Genomic DNA, 20,081 nt, shown 5'->3' on the forward strand with positions numbered 1-20,081 from the left:
AGAAGGAATGCACGAAACCGTCTGTGTCGTGAGCTGTCAAAACATTTAGGAATAAAAACTTGCAAATGCGATCTCGTCCGCCCCACCTTTTCCATCCGCCCGGGGCTCAGACGTGCTCTGCAGATGCCCGGGGCCGCTGTGTTTCGCGCAGCGTCTATGACGCGTGTGAGCGGGAGACGTGGACACCGTGAATTCTCCACGACACACGTGAGCACCAGGAACAGCTCTTTTTTTTTTTTTTTTTCCCTTCCCTTTTCTGTGTCCGCAGAGCTGCCTGGCCCGTCAGGGCCACCCTGGGGGCGTGTGCGTGTACCTGTGAGGGTATGCGTGTGTGTGAGCGTGTGTGTGGGGGAATATGTATCTCAGCTTGGGAGTCACTTTCCTACAGAAACACCATCAGCAGTACCGTTCTCTCGCAGCCCGTCTGCTGGCCGTAGCTGAGTTTGGGGCCCGGTGCCGTGTCCTGTGGACACCCCAAGCTCACGTCCAGCCTACCACAGGCACCAGCTTCTAAAACCCCCGTCCTTGTGTCCTAGTGGCACATGCCAGTCGTGAGGACTGTTATCCAGACAAGAGGGCTTTCAACACGTGGGGGAAATGAACCCCCAGGTAAGCCCGCTGGAGGACCCAGAAGGAGCTGCCGCTAAAGAGAGGGCTGGACACAGGCATTTCCCAGGAGCAGCAGAGCCTGCGGCCGCACCACAGACGGTCTTCTCCATGGATGGAGGTGACTCACTCCGGGGGCAAGACAACGTGGGGGGCGGGTTCTGGGCACAGACCCCTGAACCCTCGGCCTGGAGGACGGCTGACTTGCTTATGAAGGAAGCTCATTCCAGGAGCTCCTGTAAGGGTGTCTTTGCCAAGGAGGTTCTGCCGCGTTTCAGCTAAACCCATGGGAACGAGACCATCTCAGACGCCACTGAAGTGAAACCTGGTTCCTCTGTCTTGGAAGAGCCTGTCATGGAAAACCATCTGGAAGAATGCATGTGTGGGACCCCCACAGCCCCCGTCCTGTGCCTCTTCCTGATCTGGAACTTATCATAAACGTGGACTCACAAGGAGATGCCGTCTTGAGTTTTTTGAGTGGTTCTTGGAAATCCTCCACCCCGAGGGGGTCCCCGGAACCCTAGTACCTATAGTCAGTGGCTCAGAAGTGCAGGAGGACCCCAGAGAGGCGTGGTGGGGGCGGTTGAGGAGAACCGAGGCTGTATACACGCAGAGACGTTGCGAACTCCGGTGGACGGCACCAGGATCGAATCAAAGCACGCCCGGTTGGGGTGAAAACAGAACGCCGGTCACCGCCACCGCCCCCGAAAGACGGGAGAATCCGACATCCGCTCCAGTAAGACAGACTCAGGCCCGTGGGACGTGCACGCACTGTCTCCTGTTTAAAGTGGGTCAGTCTTTTTTTTGGGGGGGGGGGAGGGAAGGATTTTGTGTTTGTTTAAAAGATACGGAAGGAACTGCATATACAAAAATAATAGATAAGAAGAAGCATTGGTTCAACACAGGTGAATTTACAAGGATGAGGACTTGGGGCACGTGGAACACGTACCCTAAATGCTTTTAAAAGTCAGAAACTGCAACCAAACTAAGATGATAATATGCCTATCAGCACGGAGGAGGAAAACAGAAAACAAATCCCAGAACACTTAGGAGTCTTAAAACTAACCGATATGTTTTATACTTTACAAGTGACATATAACATTGTATAAGTTTATCTCCATAAACAAGTAGTAGAGGGCTTCCCTGGGGGCACAGTGGTTAAGAATCCGCCTGCCCATGCAGGGGACGCGGGTTCCAGCCATGGTCAGGGAACTAAGATCCCACATGCCGTGGAGCAACGAAGCCCGTGTGCCACAACTACTGAAGCCTGCGTGCCTAGAGCCCGTGCTCCGCAACAAGAGAAGCCACCGCACTGAGAAGCCCGTGCACCGCCACAAAGAGTAGCCCCCACTCGCCACAACTGCAGAAAGACCGTATGCAGCAATGAAGACTCATCACAGCCAGTAAATACATACATACAGACATACAGACATTTATATACATAAAAAGTAGAATCCTGTACAGAGTGTGTTGCTACAATGAAATGAACGTTAGTTCACGAAGAGGCAGACCATCCCCTTCATGACCCCTGACCCCCTCCTAGCCTCTTGACCCCGTGTCCACCCCTTCCCACCGGGTGCCAACACACGGGAACACAGGCTTTCCAACACTGCGTGTTCCTCTCTGCAGACTTTTTTTTTTTTGCCAACCCTCAAGCTTCTCCTGGGAGATGCCTAGATGTTTCAGATTTTCCGCGTCAATGCATGTCTTGACGGCAGGCTCCCAGGATCTTGCTGCCTTGACTATGGGAGCCAAGAATGTCAAAGGAAGGGTTTACCTGGCTGCCCTCAGAGATTTTCCATCTTTGTCACGCTCAGTGTTTTGGGCAGGTTGGTACGCAGCCCTTTTGGGAGATCAGATGGGGAGGTGTTTGTCTTACAGATGATACCTTCGAAGTCCTAGCTTCCATGCCTGGTGGATGGCGCTGTGGAGTGGAGGAAGCTCTGCCCTTCACGTCTCTCTCTTTCTTTTTTTAAAGTAAATGAAACTATTAATTTAAAATAAATTTATTTATTTTTGTCTGTGTTGGGTCTTCATTGCTGCATGCAGGCTTTCTCTAGTTGTGGCGAGCAAGGGCTACTCTGTTGCGGTGCATGGGCTTCTCACTGTGGCAGCTCCTCTTGTGGCGGAGCACGGGCTCTAGATGCCCGGGCTTCAGTTGTTGTGGCACATGGGCTCAGTAGTTGTGGCTCACGGGCTTCGTTGCTCTGCGGCATGTGGGATCTTCCTGGACCAGGGATGGAACCTGTGTCCCCTGCACTGGCAGGCGGGTTCTTAACCACTGCGCCACCTGGGAAGTCCCCACTTCTCTTTTTAACCTTCTGCAGCCGAATTATACGTGCCCGGGGGACATTTGTCATCACGACTTCCGAGGTGTCCCTTTCGAGCACGTCTCCATCCAGAACATGTGACCGTGGGGCTGTTTCCTGGCCTGGGCGTGTACCTGGGGACCCCATCATGATGGACCTTAGAGGCACACGACAAGGACCAGGGTTGAGTGAGTTGAGCAGATTTCAAAAAACGTATTATACACGATACGCTCCTGAAAAGTCTCCGTCATGACGATAAGATGAGGGGATTCTCTTGGTTTCCGGGTATTGAATGGTAGTCCCAAAGCGCCTCACTTCCCACGAGGTCTACTCCGTTGAACGTCTCTGCCTGGTTGTTCTAATCCACTGGTTCTTTCTTTTTTATTTTTAAAGTATAGTTGATTTACAGTGTTTCAGCTGTGCAGCAAAGTGATTCAGTTACACGTACATATTCTTTCTCAGATTCTTTTCCATTACAGGTTATTGCAAGATATTGAATATAGCTGCCTGTGCTCTGCAGTAGGTCCTCGTTGTTTATCTATTTTGTATATAACAGTGTGTCTGTTCACCCCGAACTCCTACCGTAACCCTCCCCGCCCATCTCCCCTTTGGTGACCATTGCTCTGTTTTCTGTGTCTTTGTGTGTGTTTGTGTTTCATAAATAAGTTCGTTTGTATTATTTTTCAGACTCTGCATGTAACGGATGTCATGTGATATTTGTTTTTCTCTGTCTGACTTCACTTCGTATGACAATCTCCAGGCCCAGCCATGTTGCTGCAAATGGCATGATTTCCTTCTTTTTTCACGGCTGAGTAAGATCCCATACATGCGTGTGTGTGTGTGTGTGTGTGTACCGCATCTTCTAATCCACTGATCACGCCCAGGGGCCAGCTCCGACCCAGAACACTGGGTTGCATCCAAAGCTGCCTCCTGCCGCCCGAGGTCCACCTTTCTCCATACCTTCTCTTGCCTTTCAAGCTTGTCTTGGAACCTTACGGTCCTCCTCCTGCTGCTCCCCTCGCTGCATGGAAACCGAGAACCTTTCTGCTGTCTCTGCGTTTCCTCTAAAATTGCTAAATGTCGGGCGTTCCGTACGGAGGCTGAACACACACCTGCTCTCAGCCAACGAATAAGCATCTCAGTGTCACGGCGCGTTGGCTGCAGGGCTTACGTGAGTACAGCCTCGCACGTCAGCTCTACTCCGATAAAAATGAACCTTTTAAAAAAGAGTCAGAGACCCGAGTGTGTACCCTGGGGCCTTCATACGCATCTGTCGAAATGGGAGAAGCCAACGTGGAGACGCAGAGCGGGGGCTCCCCGGGCCGGGCCGGCCCGGCTTCGTCCCTGCGTCGATGGACGCGGGTGCTGTGGTCAGAGGTGCTGTGTGTGCTCCGCAGCCTCTCTGAGCGCGGAGGCCCCTGCATCTCTGCTCTGAAACTTGACGCCCTGCTCTTCTTTGCTTCTCCCCGCAGACCCCTGATGAGGGAGCCTGGACCTCCGTGGTCGCGGCCGTCGCCCCCGCGCTGGAAGGCCGGGGCGGCCGCTATCTCTACAACGAGAAGGAGACGCAGTCGCTGGCGGTCACGTACGACCAGGACCTTCAGCGCCAGCTGTGGGCCCGAAGTTGCCAGCTGACGGGCATCCCCGACGTGACCCAGGAGGCCTTCTGGGGATAGCGACCCCCCCTCCCCGGGGAGACGGCCACCCGCCCGGCGCGGGCAGGGGTGTCTGCGCTGGACCACGCGTCTGTGGGGGTCACACAGCCCCCGGCCCCCGCCCTTGGGACGCTGTCCCCCCCAGAGTCTCCCGTCGGCGGGAACTCCGGGAGCCGAGGAACGCTGAGTGGGACCCTCGGCAGGTGGGCCGCAGCCGTGCATCTTGTGATCCCCAGCGGGTCCCGTTGTACCGGGTGCCGGGACGCATTAAACCCTGCCAGCCACGCGGGCCGTGTTCCTTGCTCAGCACCGAGGCGCCGGGGACCCTGGGGTAGAAACATTCCGGGGGGAACGCACGCGTTCAAGGCAGCCCGGGACAGTCGGGTGCTGGTGGCTTTGGGGGAGTCTGTCCCACACGCCCTGGACCGGGGACGTGGCTCTGATGCGTGGGTCCCGGGCAGGGAGAGACGTTGATCGAGGGTCGTGTGACAGACCTAACCCGCTGCCCCACCGTCTTCAGGTACCAGGTCCTTAGGGGCTTCCCGCCGCCGTTAGGGCGCCGACCAGGGCTCTCACCCTGAGACCCGTGGTGTCAGGGGTGGCAGGTATTCTGTGGGACACGGAGTAAGAGACGGGCCCTAGGCACCTGTCACCATGGGGGGTGTGGGGGGGACGGGGCCTGGGCACCTGTCACTGTGGGGTGTGTGGGAGGGATGGGGCCCGGGCACCTGTCACCTGTCACCGTGCAGTCTGTAAGACAGGGATGGGAGCAGGACCTGAACCTAGCCAGTCGTGGGATTCAGGTTCCCCGGGTTTGCGGGTGTGCACGGTTTTCAGGGCTGTGGTCTAGCAACGGCCCCCTCGCTGCCCGCTTGCCCGCCCGTTGTGACATGAAGCGTCTCTCCTTGTCTCGGCTTCTTCCGTTCTCTGTCCGTTCATTCAGGCACGTTCCTCTCCCGGGCGGTGCGTGGAGCTTGGGTTGTGGTTGTCATCATCACTTCGAATGCCCGGTGCTGCCCTGGACGCGGGCGCCCGTTGCCGCCTGTCAGCCGCGTCCTCCACTAGTTTCTCGTCTTGTCTTTTTTTTTTTTTTCAGCTGCCTTGGGTCTTCGTTGCTGCGCACAGGCTTTCTCTAGTTGTGGCGAGCGGGGGCTACTTTTCATTGCAGTGCGTGGGCTTCTCATTGCAGTGGCTTCTCTTGTTGGGGAAACCAGGCTCTAGGTGCGCAGGCTTCAGTAGTTGCAGCATGTGGTCTCAGTCGTTGCAGCATGTGGTCTCAGTCGTTGCAGCACGTGGTCTCAGTAGTTGTGGCGCACGGGCTTCGTTGCTCCGTGGCACGTGAGATTTTCCCAGACCAGGGCTGGAACCCGTGTCCCCTGCATTGGCAGGTGGGTTCTCAACCACTGCACCACCAGGGAAGCCCTGAAGGAGTTTCATGTGGACCCTCCTGGGGCCACAGACACCTCAGCATCCAGCATGGTGATGGCCGCCCTCTGTACCTTGGAAACAGGAGAATGGTGGGACCGTCCTGGTTTCATCCACGTCCCTCTGTGGTGTCTTGAGTTGTGGCTCCTCCAGAGATATGTGCACGTACTAAGCCCTGGAACTTGCAAATGAGTTCCTCTTTGGGAAAAGAATCATGGCAGTTACCGTTAAGGTCTTAAGACGGGACGTCATCCTTGCTTATCCGGGTACGGCCAACGTACTCACAGGGTTGCTTATGACAGACAGGTAGAGGGAGATGTGCTTACAGAAGAGGAGGGGGTCATGGGACCATGGAGGCAGAGACGGGAGGGAGCTGGCCACCAGCCCAGGGACGCCTGGAGCCCCCAGACGCTGGAAGAGGCAGGAGGGACCCTCCCCTGGGGCCTCCGGAGGGAGCCCAGCCCTGGGACACCTTGACCTCAAAACAGAACCTTAGTTGGAAACAGGGTCTCTGCAGACGTGATGACGTGAAGGGTCTGAGATGAGGTCCTCCTGGATGAGGGGTCCCTACATCCCATGACAGGGTCCTTATAAGACACAGAAGAGGAGAGACACAGACACAGAGGAGAAGCCCCGTGAAGACGGAGGCAGAGACGGGAGGGAGGCGACCACCAGCCCAGGGACGCCTGGAGCCCCCAGACGCTGGAAGAGGTGGGAAGGACCCTCCCCTGGAGCTTTTAGAGGGAGCACAGCCCTGCATCTTTAAAACTGCAAGGGAGGAGGTTTCAGTCATTTTAAGACACCAACACCTTGACCGTCATTTCTTACAAGAAACTCATACAGCTGTCCACACATCTGAAGAGGCCGGGCGGCTTTGAGGACCCTTCCCAAACATCAGGGCCCCCACCCTGCCTCACCCACCGCTCAGGCAAGGGAGATTCCATCCCGTCTACGAGAATGGCTCTCGGGTTCTCCGAGTCCAACACGGAGAGCTCAGACGCCCGGAATGCTAGCAGAAGGACTCTGCGTGTGTCCTGCTGGACTGCACCCTGAGTTTCAAGGCCGGTGACCGCTGGTCAGCTAACCGTCCCGCAGGTGACAGAATCCCACGGCTGACGTCGGCCCCCGGCACATTCATGCCTGGCAGTGACAGCCGGCAGCTCTTCCTGGGCGGGGTTCACAGTGCCGCCGGGTACAGGTGCTTTACAGACGGACTCTTGGGTCTAAGGTGGAAGCTGTGCTCCTGGAATGGACTGTTTATTTTTTTCATTTTTAAACAACTTTTGTTTAACTATAGTTAATTTACGATATTGTGTTAGTTTCAGGTGTACAGCAAAGTGATTCAGTTATACACAGACATGTATCTATTCTTTTTCAGATTCTTTTCCGTTATAGATATGACAGGACATTGAGTATAGTTCCCTGTGCTCTACAGGAGGTCCTTGTTCATCTGTTTTACATATAGTCGTGTGTGTATGTCAGTCCCAAACTCCTCTTTATCCCCTTCCCTCCTTTCCCCTTTGGTAACCATACGTCTGTTTTCTATGTCTGTGAGTCCGTTTCTGTTTTGTAAATAGGTTCATTTGTGTCATTTTATTTTCAGATTCCACATATAAGTGAGATCATACAGTAGTTGTCCTTCTCTGTCTGACCTCACTTAGTACGAGCATCTCTCGGCCCAGCCATGTTGCTGCAAATGGCATGATTTCCCTCTTTTTTATGGCTGAGTAATATTCCACTGTATATCTGCACCACCTCTTCTTGATCCATTCATCCGTCGATGGACGCTTAGGTTGCGTCCATATCTTGGCTATTGTGAATAGTGGTGCTGTGAACATTGGGGTGCGTGTGTCTTTTCTGATTAGTGTTTTCATCTTTTCTGGGTATACGCCCAGGCGTGGGATTGGGGAGTCATACGGTAGCTCTGTTTTTAGTTCTTTGATGACCTGCCATAGTTTTCCGCATAGCGGCTGAACCAGTTTTCATTCCCACCAACAGCGTAGGGGGTTCCTTTTTCTGCAACGGAGTGTTTCTTTCATGGCCACCTAATGAAACGTGAAGGAATGCCACGGCTCACGGTTGGGGTACTCAAGACCACCGGGGACGGATTCTCTTTCCATGTCCTGCCTCTGACGCGTGGTGCCTTCCTCCGCTAAGATGTCAAACTTTAAACAACTCTGCCTCTAAACAAAGATGCTGGGGCTCTTGCTTGGTATGTAATGTCTGTTTCTTCAGTGTGGATGGCACTGCATGGACGCTTCCCAGTCTTTATTTCTGCAGATGGGTCTTCTGGGAGTCGGTGTTGTGGAAACGCCGCTCATCTGGAGGCACTGGACAGGTGGACAGTTCCCGTAAGTGTCCCAGGCACAGCTCTGAATCGGAGGCCACTGAGGTCATGACACTGTCTCTAGATCTCAGGGCTGCCCCATGGGGCACGTGGCCCATCGTACTGGAGCATCACTGAACGGTACTCTTGCTTCTCACGTGAGATGTACATTTTCCTTCTCATGTCCGTTCGTCACCATCTTCCTCACGGGAGCTTTGCATCTGCCTCTCCTTGGTGGCTCCTCTTCTCTTCAGAAGAAAAACACAGGAGAGGGTTCTAGAGGATTGTGTTCTAACATACAGTGCAAGAGCCTCTCACACGTGTCATTTACTCACTCATTCGCTCATCTGTGTGTTCTGTCAATAAAAGTGTGAGTAACCAGATGTTCTAGTTTAGGTAGATAGATGGGTAGATAGGGAGGTGGGTAGATATATACTAGACATGATATTTAGATAGATAGATGATATTTATGTAGATGGATACATAGAATGATAGATACATGGAAAGATAGATGATAGAGATAGGTAGGTAGATAGATTGATAGACCAATCAATAGATGATAAGTATTTAGGATTGATGATAGATAGATAGATAGATAGATAGATAGATAGATAGATAGATAGATATGATGGATGGATAGTTGACTGGATGTGTGGATGGATGGAAGGATGGCTGGATGGATGGATGGATAGCTAGATGATAGACACAATAGATAGAGAACAGATAAGTAGATATGGATGGATGGATAGATAGATAAATAGGAAGGATGGATGCATGGATGGATAGACAGAGACAGAGAGATAGATGGAGGGAGGGAGGGAGGGAGATAGGGTTCAGGTCAGCAAACTTTTTATATAAAGGACCGGTTAATAAATATCTTCGTATTTTAGGGCTATCTGATTTATTACAACTGCTCACCTCTTCCATATGACACACAAGCAGCAACACATGCTATGCTAACATGTGTGGCTGTGTTCTAATAAAACTTTATTTACAAGGAAGGCAGTCAGTCAGGTTTATCCCAGGCCCATAGTTTGTGGACCGCCGGGTTTCTCCCCCACGCACTGTGAGGAGAATTCTAAGTCCCGTCATACAGATGGGAATTTATCCTCCAAAAGACCCAGTGTCTCACCCGGTTTCAAGTTCCTGGTGGCACATAGGTAGGATCCTCAGGTGTGTCTAACCCCAGAGAGCATATTTTTGTTACAGATGTACAAGATGCTACAGATTGCATGTCGTGGAACCAGGAGACCAGGTCCTCACCCCATCATCTGCGTCCTGCTGTGGTGGGTAGAACTGAGACGTCAGCACACGGGACTGTTCAAGAGGTGGCCTGAGAGGAGTGAGCCGGGGTCCTTCCTGCAGGTGTGCAGACACTGCAGGATGTCCGCTCGGATCAGAAACATCCTGACACCCTTCCCGGGAGAGCCGTGGGGAGACAAGGAGGCTCCTGGGGACCACGGGCAGAACCTAGAAGGAGAGCTGCTGGAGGTTACAGGGAGGATGAAACCTCGAGGGTCACAGACTCCTGACCTCCTCCATTCCAGCTGCGGGAGACGTGGCGGTTACGGTGTGAACCCACAAGATGATTTGCAGGTCTTGGTGGCCCGTGGCTCAGATCTCTGTGTGAAGATGGGGGCACGTGGTCCCAGTGGAAGACCCTGCTTATTCAAGTGGCTCACGGTTATGTCGTGTATATGGGTGTCCTGGGGCAGACTGGGAGCTAAAAAGAAGAGGCATCCATCCTCCCCCAGTCCTGGAGACCAGATGTCTGAGATCAAGGTGTCACAAGGCTGAACTCCCTCCAGAATCTCCAGGGGAGGGTCCTTCCTGCCTCTTCCAGCGTCTGGGGGCTCCAGGCGTCCCTGGGCTGGTGGCCGCCTCCCTCCCGTCTCTGCCTCCGTCTTCATGTGGCTTCCCCTCTGTGTCTCTCCTCTTCTCTCTCTTGTAAGGACCCTGTCATCGGATGTAGGGCCTCCCTCATCCAGGAGGACCTATTCTCAGGTCCTTTTCTTCCTTCTGGATAATCAAGAATGATTTCTTCATCTCAAGATCCTTCATTCATTACATCTGCCAAGACCCTTTGGGCAACCAAGTCACATCCACAGGTAACAGGTTTAGGACGTGGTCACATCTTTTTGGTAGAAAGGATTCAGTCCACTCCATGGGACATGAACCAGATGCTTGGAAACTGAGGAAACATCCTTTTCTGGTGACCTGGAAAACGATGGAGGTCACAGCCTCTTCTATACCTTCTGTTTTCCTGGGCGAGTGACCCATGTAGCTACATGGGACCCTGAGCTCATTAAGGATGCCTGTTGGCGTCATGCCCTATGACCGCCATCTTGAAATTCTTAATGAAGGGACCCGCATTTTCATCTTCACTAGAACTGCCAGTGCTGTAGCCCTCTTTGGTCACATTCCTTCCAACCTCAAGAAAAAGGAGCAATAAGGACACCCCACCCCAGCGCACCCCCCCATCCAGCCATCCGTGTGCTCAAGCCTGTCGTGGGTGCTGGAGACTTCCCCGCAAGATCCAGGAAGGCTAGTGGGTTTTGGATGCACACGGGGGGAGCCTCTGCAAACAAGCAGTGCTCAGCCCCACCGTCAGCAGGATTCCCAAGCTCGTTCCTCTGGGCATCGGCTTTTATGAAGACCTCCTCAAACCATCCTCTCGTCCAGGCAAGTTTGAGAACCCCGGAGCCAGGCAAATAGAGCTGCAGCTTCCAGCCCTGGGCACCGGCACCTCCCAGAACTGCTCAGATGGTCTGCTAAGCCCTACAGCCCTGACTGATGTGTTTCAGAACTAGAATCACTTCCTATATTAAAACCGAGATGGGGACGTGCCTCGCCGAATATTTCCGAACAGCCAGGACGATGTACCGAGAAGCAGGATCTTGACTTCCAGGAAGATCCCAACCCTGGAGCATTTGTACGTCACTGGAGAGCCATGTACAGCTTGAGGTCATGCTATACAAGTGCCAGCTACTCGTACCAGCATTGCAAAGGTGGTACCCAAGTAGGGAATCAGGATGGGGAGGCAGGGTGACTCCTGGTCAAGCCGACATCCTCCACCCCTGAGAGAACGAGCTTGCTGGCCCCTGAAAGATGCTGCAATGCCCCGGTGAAGACGGGCTCTGAGAGCAGGTTGGGCCTGGCAGGACCCTGGCCTCAGGTGGCCCCCATCCTCATTGCATGACCACCCTTATGTCACCCGTCCACCAGGGGGGAGAGAGAGAACACAGTTCTGGAGAAGTTACCACGCTTCCTTGGCACCTGATTGTCTAACATTCCTCAGAGCTCGGAGACACTTCCCAGCCGCTGGAGAAGTCCCATGGACTGCTGGGTGAGTAAGGCCGAATCCGTGGCATGGTGGGCACTGGGGATCCTGGATTTGAGCCTGCCGCTGACGTTCGGGGAGCCCGGGAGGGGGCTGTGTGCACACACACCGGGAGGGGTGACCTTCCATCCCTGGGCAAGCCTAGATTCAACAGTCGGACCCACAGTGCGTGCGTTTCTCAGTTCAGCTACTCGTGGGTCCCCTCCGTGTAGCACCCGTGATTTTTATTCAGCAATGGGAACGACCACCTCACCCATCCATTTATCCACTTATCCTTTCATCCATCCATCTATCCAGCCAGCCAGCCAGCCATCCACCCATCTATCCATCCATCCTTTCATCCACTAATCCATCCATCCATGCATCCTTTCATCCATCCATCCATCCATCCTCCATCCATCCATCCATCCTTCCATGCATCCACTCATCCATCCATCCTTTCATTCATCCATCCATCCATGCATCCATCCATCCTCCATCCATCCATCCTTCCATGCATCCACTCATCCATCCATCCATGCATCCATCCATCATCCATCCATGCATCCATCCATCCATCCACGCATCCTTTCCTCCATCCATCCATCCATGCAGCAACTATGTGTTGAGTAGGGCTACCAAGCTAGGCTCTGAGCAAACACCGGGTGGGGCTCAAAGTTGAGTGGCACAGAACGCGTGTCCTAAAGCAGCTTGCCGTCTAGGGTGGGATGTGTAATGGCCCCCAAAGGTATCAGGTCCTCATGCCTGCAGATTGGGGATGTACCGGATGTGATAAGAGGCATTTTTAATGGAAAGAGTGGGCTCTGCAAAGGCTGGTCTGTGTTGGACTTGACTCAGTTGACGCGTCCCCTGTCTCGATGCTCACTGGATTTTGAGGGTAGCGGTATCGTAAACACCTATCGTCTTGGCTATTAGGAAATACAACCATAGAGGGTGCCCCAAGGTGGGACAGGTTGGGAGGCTGATTGGGGAAGCTTCTCAGATGACCCACAGTCAGGGAGGTAGCCCCATGCCTGTTTCCCACGTGGCCTGGTCCTTGGGATGTGCCAAATCTCCCATTGGGCACCATCATGAAGCTTGTTGGTCTCTGTCTTTCTGACTCGTTATCCATCAAATGATGTTCCTAACACGTGCCCTGTCCACACCTGGGTTTGCTGAGTGGACAGCGGGACGTATGCATTCTGTTTGAAGGACACTTTGGGGTAAATCCATGCCAGGCGTGGTTTTCCATCCAAGCTCTGTAGTCACTGAATTTGTTGTTTAACCAGAGAAATGGGTTGGCGTTGTATTTTCTGTTATCTGGGTACCAGTATCCTAGGGGTTGGGTCTAAATTCGTAGCTTGTTTACCAACGACCACAAACGCACAAACGCTATCTCAGACATAAGGGTGTCCTGGGCTTCTACCTGTGTGATGGAGGAGCATCTGTACCTAGTAAAAGGCTCAGGAATTTTCTGCCTCTGTGGCTCTCTTCAGGAAAGCAGTTTCTGAGGTTCACGAACATTTAGCAATCTTTGCCATGAAGGCTAGCTTACAACTTCTGATGATATCAGTTGCATCTGTTTCTTCCCTTCTCTTCCTCATAATTCTTTACCTTCACTCTGGGATGTCGTGTCAAGTTTCCCGAGTGGATGCCTGCCCTTTATTTTTTACTTTTCATATTCCTAGTTGTAATGTCCTCATTTCTCTCCGTGACTTGGGTTGCATCTCATACAGATGTCCTGGTTGCTCTTTAGCCCATGGGTCCCGTAAATGGGTATTTAAAAATCCCCAAATATGTAGAATTAAAAATAATCATTTTACTCTCATGGTTCCAGGAATGCATTAAAAGGTATGTCTGTTCTAATTCACCAAGAACCTACTTGTTTTGTTCTTCAAAGACCCTGCAGGACTTCTGGTCTACCGTGGTACCAGATGTGTGGATACAATAAAACATTTTCATTCAAAATATCCTGGGGGGGGGGGGGGGGGGGGGGAACCATGGGAACTAGGAGGAACACTTTTTTAAGGGAGGAATATTTATTCTTCTGGCTTTATTGAAGTATCCCTGACAAGTAGAAAATGCATCTCTTTAAGGTGGACGATGTGATATTTTGATTTGCAGACACTGTGTGAAATGTCTATTGCCAACTGCATAAATTGGTCAGTTTACCCCGCAGGGTCCCAAGTGTCCATTCTGTTCAATGGATCTCATGAGGGTCATAAAACTCAAATAAGAGGATGGCTCTAAAAGGGTTTTAAGGCTGCAGATATCTTTCCTATATAAATCATGTCTCCGTTCTGGGGTTTGTTCCAAATCACGAGGCCCTGCTGGTCTGAACTTCCTTCCTGAGATCCTGGTGCTTTTTTAAACAGTGCCTGTTCTCTCCGGGGTGCAGGGAAAGGTGGGCAGGGGCAGCCTGCGTGGACCTCCCACTGGCATTTGGCCAGGGGAGGCCAGCGTGTTAGATATGCTGCAAGGCACAGGACAGGGTACCCAGTGTAGGACACCCTCACACGTCACGTGACTTCTTCACGTCTGGCCAGATGTCCACATAGGGGGACACGCTGTTTATCATTAACCCCAGCCTTGAACTCACGTCTGTTCACACATCCACGCAAGAGATTGACTTTCCAGGCAAGCAGTTGAATTTCCAGGCAAGTGACTGCTGCAGTCACAGAGAGGAGGTTATCCTTGGCTTGAACGTTCACCGTTTGGGGAAAGCACATGGTGGTGGCCGTTTGTGGCATTTGAGCGGCCAGCTCTCCAGGCCTGGGGCGGCCTCTGTTAGCAGCCGGCACCTTCTTGGGGATCCAAGATACGGGGGCACCAGCTTACCGTTCACCCTCTCCAGGAGTAGGGGAGGTCCAAGCATGGAGATGTTCAGGTGTGCATATCGCTTTATGGTCAATTGCGTTTCCTGGATGTGCTGTGAGCCTTGCTGCATTTGTCTATAGGCGTCTATGATTTCACTTTAGGAAAGTAAAGGAGGCGTTCACAATGTGTTAACCTACATCCCCAGGGTGGAGTATTATTTGGCCATGAAAAAGGAAGTATTGATACATGATATATCCTAGGTGAACCTCAAAAACATCCTAAAGGAAAGAATCCACAAACAAAAGGCTACATTGTATGCGATTCCATTTCTGCAAAATATCCACAGGAGTTAAATCCAAAGAGACCCAGAGTGGATTAGCAGTTGCCAGGGGCTGGGACCAGTGACCACTCATGGCGACGGGGTCTCCTTTTGGGAGGACGAGAAGGTTCTGGCACCAGATAGAGGTGGTGGTTGCACAACCTGTGACTGCTTAGTGTCCCTGAGTTGTCCAGTTTCAGTGATTCGTTTGATGTTACGTGACTCTCACGTCTGTATGATAAGATATCTGTTACAAAGAAGATACAGAGCAACTCCTAGCAAGGCTGTGTTTTCTTCTCAGCCCCACCACTGGGTGTTCCCATGTGGGGCTTTGAACTGGACGGAACTGACCAATGGAACAGAACGATTCTGGGCTGACCCTCCACTTCCATTTTTCCTTCGTGCCGAGATTGCATAAGGAAGTGTCCCCTTGGGAGAGCTTTTCTGAGCCGGGATTCCCAAGGGGTCAAGAAGAACATTTTTCCAGGGATGTCCACATCTCTGATGAGAGCGTTGACATAGCACGCGATGCTGTGGGTTCTAACAGACTGTGAACCTTATCCTCGGTTTCCACGAACAGGGATTACACCCAAGTCCCGCCCGCCTGAGCTAAGTGCTTGATGTCGGGGCAGGGAACATCCCCACGGTGGGCTACTTGGGCATTATATCCTGCCATGGAGATCGGCCAACCCTCGTTAATTTGTTTCTTCCTTCAGTTGGATCAAGAGGAACGAATACAGGTATTTGTTTCCTTTTCAAAAAAGATTGGGAAATAAGACCAGACATGTGGCTTCCGCTTGGGAAGTCCCTACTTTCTGCCAGGTGATTTCCAGAATTGGGAGATGAGGTTTGACATAAATACACTCCCATGTGCAGAATAGATGGCTAAGTGGGAAGCTGCTGCAGAGCACAGGGAGATCAGCTCAGTGCTCTGTGAGGACCTAGAGGGTGGGATGGGGAGGGTGGGAAGGAGGCTCAAGAGGGAGGGGAGATGCGGGTGTATGTATACACTTTGTTGTACAGCAGAAGCTAACACAAGATTGCAAAGCAGTTATACTCCAATTAAAAAAAACTTCCAATATCATCTTATTCAACCATCTCTGTATCCTGCAAACAAGGTGTCCCCCCCTTGAGCTCCCAGGTCCCCGTTCCCTAGACCATACGGACGATACTTCCATGCGGGATGTTTCGATAATTGATACTTCAAGTGAAGCTTTCAAGGTACGCTCTGGAGAGGCACGTCTTGTCCATGAAGTCCTGTAGTAGCAGGTCAAAGCCTTCACTTCCAGGTAGAATCAAGGCTCCTGGAAGCAAAACACAGCTCTCCTGCATCTTCAAGCTGCCTTTCAAGGACGCTCAAGTTCATCCTTTCACATTGGGAATGTGTAACCTCTGGTCCAAATCAGACCCTCCCTCCCTTGGATCAGCCTCCCAACCACCCGGGCCATAGATGTGCATATTAATGGCTGTCAGCAGCTTCTCTTTGTAGGTTATTTATTTGACCTTCAAGCATCCTTGGCAAGGCAAGCAGCCTTTGACGCTCCCTTGTAGCAGAAGCCCTGCTTCCTTTCAAAACTCCGTCTCCCTATCTCTGAAGGGCAAGGAGGAGGAAAAATAGGAAGAGTTCCAACACCCATCAAAATGGAAAAGAATAGACCCCGTTGGGTTCCATCATTTTCTGCCCGTCTTTGAAATTCTTTCCGTGGAAGTTTTTGTAAGCACCAAAGCGGAATGAAATGTGACCGTCGATTTCCTGGGATTTGAAGGACCTCGGGGGCAGTGCATAAATGGTGCCCCCTTCTCGGGGCTGGAGGGAGTGATGAAAGAGTGCACGGGGATTCAGGGCACTCCAGAGGCTGCCAGGAGCACAGGATTTGCCTTCGGGACGCGCCCTGGGTGTTAGGAAAAGTGGCAGCTGATTAAGTTAGATGCGCAAAATTGCTTCCAGAGGAAAATGACCAGAAGCATCTCCAGGCAGAGCAGGTGCGACTCTGCTTGGACGATCGTGGGCGGAGCCCTCGTGTGTCAAACCAGAGAACGGACGGGTCTCAGAAATTTGCACATCACCAGAGGGCGGTCAGGACACAGCCAGGAAGCAGGACCAAGTGGGCAGACGCCTACACCTTGGGTTTTCTCACAATTCGATTCATGAATGTGGATATATATATATGCATAATTGATAGGGAGTGATGTTACTGGCTCCACAGGTCTTCTCTCCCTGCGCAAGGTTGACGTCTGGGGCTGGACGCCTCTCTGATGTGGGGCGTCCTGGGAACGGTGGGGTGTAGAGCAGCTTCCCTGGTCTCCACCCACCAGGTGCCAGGAGCAGCCCCCAAATTGTGACAATAAAAATGTCCCTAGGTGTCTCCAGGGAAGTAAAATTGTCTCTGGTTGCAAATCACGGTGGGGGCGAGGGGAGAGAGAGAAAGAGAAAGAGAGGGAGGGAGAGAGGGAGGATGGAACATTATAGATGATAGATAGATAGATAGTAGGTGATAAATAGATGATTGATAAATGATAGATACATACTCCGTCGATGATACGTAGATAATAGAACGGAAGGCAGGGAGGAAAGAAGGAAGAAAAAAATAAAATAAAAATAGATGTTAGATGATTGATAGATGGGAGATAGATGATGGATACATAGACAGACATATAGACAGACTGGGATTCCGTGCTAGGTCAGGGTTCTCAGCCTCAGCACGACTGACACCTGGGGCTGGACGGCTCTCTGATGCGGGGCGTCCTGTGCACCGTGGGGTGTGGGGCAGCGTCCCTGGTCTCCACCCACCACATGCCAGCAGGCCCCCCCCCCCACAGTGTGTGATACCCCCACATGTCCCCAGACATTGCCCGTGTCCCCTGGGGTCAGGATCGCTCCCTTCGGGGAGCCCCTGGGCCACTCCAAAGACTAAACCATTCAAAACTATAGGCACGAGATTTTAGAACGGCAGGACTGGAGTGCACATTCAAATTCCAAGTGAGTTATCTGTCTGTTGCAGACCAAATTTAATAAAAAACAAAAAAGAGCCTCCTGAGATCCACCCCAGCCGGTGAGCACTGCTGTTTCCTTTTCCGAGGGGAGGTGTCCCAGGCTCCCCTTCTCAGAGCGCTTAAGGGTCCGGATGCCGGGGAGAAGCTGGCGGGCGTACACCCCTGCCCATCCCTGCCACCCCCTCCACCGGAGGACCTGAACGCCCAGACCAGGTGCCCCTCCTGAGACGCAGCCTGGACGGAGCTGGCACCCTGCCCAGCCCCACGGGCGGTGATTAGGGTTATAAGTAGACGCAGGCAGGTATCCCGGTGGCACCAAGTGGCGGTGACACGCTTGGCCTTTCTGGAATCGTGATTTCTTGGTAGCACTTGCGGCTGAGTTCTGGACCTGTGTGGGAGAGAGATGGGGGCGGGGTGGCGGGGAAGAGAGAGACTGAGAGAGAGAGATGCTGAGTGTTTCCTGCACCCACAGGCTGTCAGGGTTAGTGTCACCCCCTCCCCAGCAGGCACAGCGTTTTTTCCTGTTCACCGATGCACATCACTTGGATTCATTATGTTCTTTCACTGAAAAAGGACATTTTAAAGGGATGCTATAAAAGTGAATGGACACATACACACGACCAAATGTAAAAGAGATGGCTGGTGGGACGCTGCTGCAGAGCACAGGGAGGTCAACTGGATGATGGGTGACGACCTAGAGGGCTGGGATGGGGAGGGTGGGAGGGAGGCTCAAGAGGGAGGGGATATGGGGATATATGTACACATACAGCTGATTCACTCTGTAGTACAGCAGAAACGAACAATACTGTAAAGCAGTTATGCTCCAGCAAAGATTTAAAAAGTGGAAAAAAAAAAAAAAAGAGTAAATGGAAACAACACAACATTTTTACCTAATCTGATGGGTGATTTTGCATACCCTCTTTGAACGAACCGTTTTCACCTAAAAATCGTTTCAGTTTTTAAAGTAGTTTTTAATTGTGATTTTTAAAAAAGCATAACATAAAATGTACCATCTTAACCATTTTTAAGTGCACAGTTCAGTGGCGTGAAGTACATTCACAATGTTATGCGACCATCCCCCCCATCCGTCTCCAGAACCATTTCATCCTCCCAAATGGAATCTCTGTCCTCATCAAATACTGACTCCCCTGCCCCTCCCCCGGCCCTGGGCCCACCATATACTTTCTGTATATGTGGCTCTGCCTCCTCTAGGGATCAAATATGACTGGAACCCTGCAGAGTTTGCCGTTTTATATCTGGACTATTTCACAGAGCCTCATGTCCTCAAGGTCCATCCACGTTGTAGCCTGTATCAGAGCTTCACTCCTTTTCATGGCTGAGTCCTATTCCACTGTTTGGGTGGACCCCATCTTGTTTATCCACCCATCCATCCATCCTTCCATCCATCCAACCATCTATTCCTTCCATCCACCCACCCATCTACCCATCCATCATCCATCTGTCCATCCATCCATCCATCCACCCACCCATCCATCCATCATCCATCTATCATCCATCCATCCATCTATCCACCCACCCACCCACCCACCCATCCATCCACCCATCATCCATCTATCCATCCATCCATCCATCCATCCACCCACCCATCCATCCATCATCCATCCACCCATCCATCCACCCATCCATCCATCATCCATCCACCCACCCATCCATCCATCATCCATCTATCCATCCATCCATCTATCCATCCATCCATCCATCCATCCATCCATCCATCCCTGGACACTTGGGCTGTTTCCACCCTTCTATTCCTCCTGGTGGTAGGCAACCACTAGGCTACTTTCTGTCTCTATAGATTGTCCTATTCTGCACTTTCATAGAAATGGAATCATACAAAACAGGATCTTATGTGTCTGGCTTATCTCACTGAGCATTGTGTGTTCAAGGGCCATCCACATTGTAGTCTGTCAGAGCTTCCCTCCTTTTCATGGCTGAGTCCTATTCCACTGTGTGCATGGACCCCATGCTATCTATCCATCCACCCACCCACCGACCTGTCCATCCATCCATCCACCCACCCATCCATCCACCACCCATCTATCCATCATCTACCCATCCATCCATCCACCCACCCATCTATCCACCACCCATCTATCCATCATCTACCCATCCATCCATCTATCATCCATCCATCCATCTATCCATCCACCCATCCATCCATCCATCCACCACCCATCTATCCATCATCTATCTATCCATCCATCATCCATCCATCTATCCATCCACCCACCCATCCATCCACCCATCCATCCATCCATCATCCATCTATCCATCCATCCATCCACCCATC

General features: G+C 52.0%; 1 protein-coding gene across 3 annotated transcripts in view; it reads left to right on the forward strand.

Moving 5' to 3' along the window:
- Positions 1-4,877, forward strand: part of DHRSX (dehydrogenase/reductase X-linked) — a 200,409-nt gene extending 195,532 nt beyond the window's left edge. For all 3 annotated transcript variants that reach the window (XM_057717844.1, XM_057717845.1, XM_057717846.1), the window contains exon 7: positions 4,388-4,877. In XM_057717844.1, the coding sequence (XP_057573827.1) occupies positions 4,388-4,591 (204 nt within the window). In that variant the 3' untranslated portion in view covers positions 4,592-4,877. The remainder of the gene's footprint in view (positions 1-4,387) is intronic.
- The last annotated feature ends 15,204 nt before the right edge of the window (positions 4,878-20,081 follow it).

The sequence above is a fragment of the Hippopotamus amphibius genome, chromosome X (genome assembly GCF_030028045.1).
Source record: "Hippopotamus amphibius kiboko isolate mHipAmp2 chromosome X, mHipAmp2.hap2, whole genome shotgun sequence".
Lineage (NCBI taxonomy): Eukaryota > Metazoa > Chordata > Mammalia > Artiodactyla > Hippopotamidae > Hippopotamus > Hippopotamus amphibius.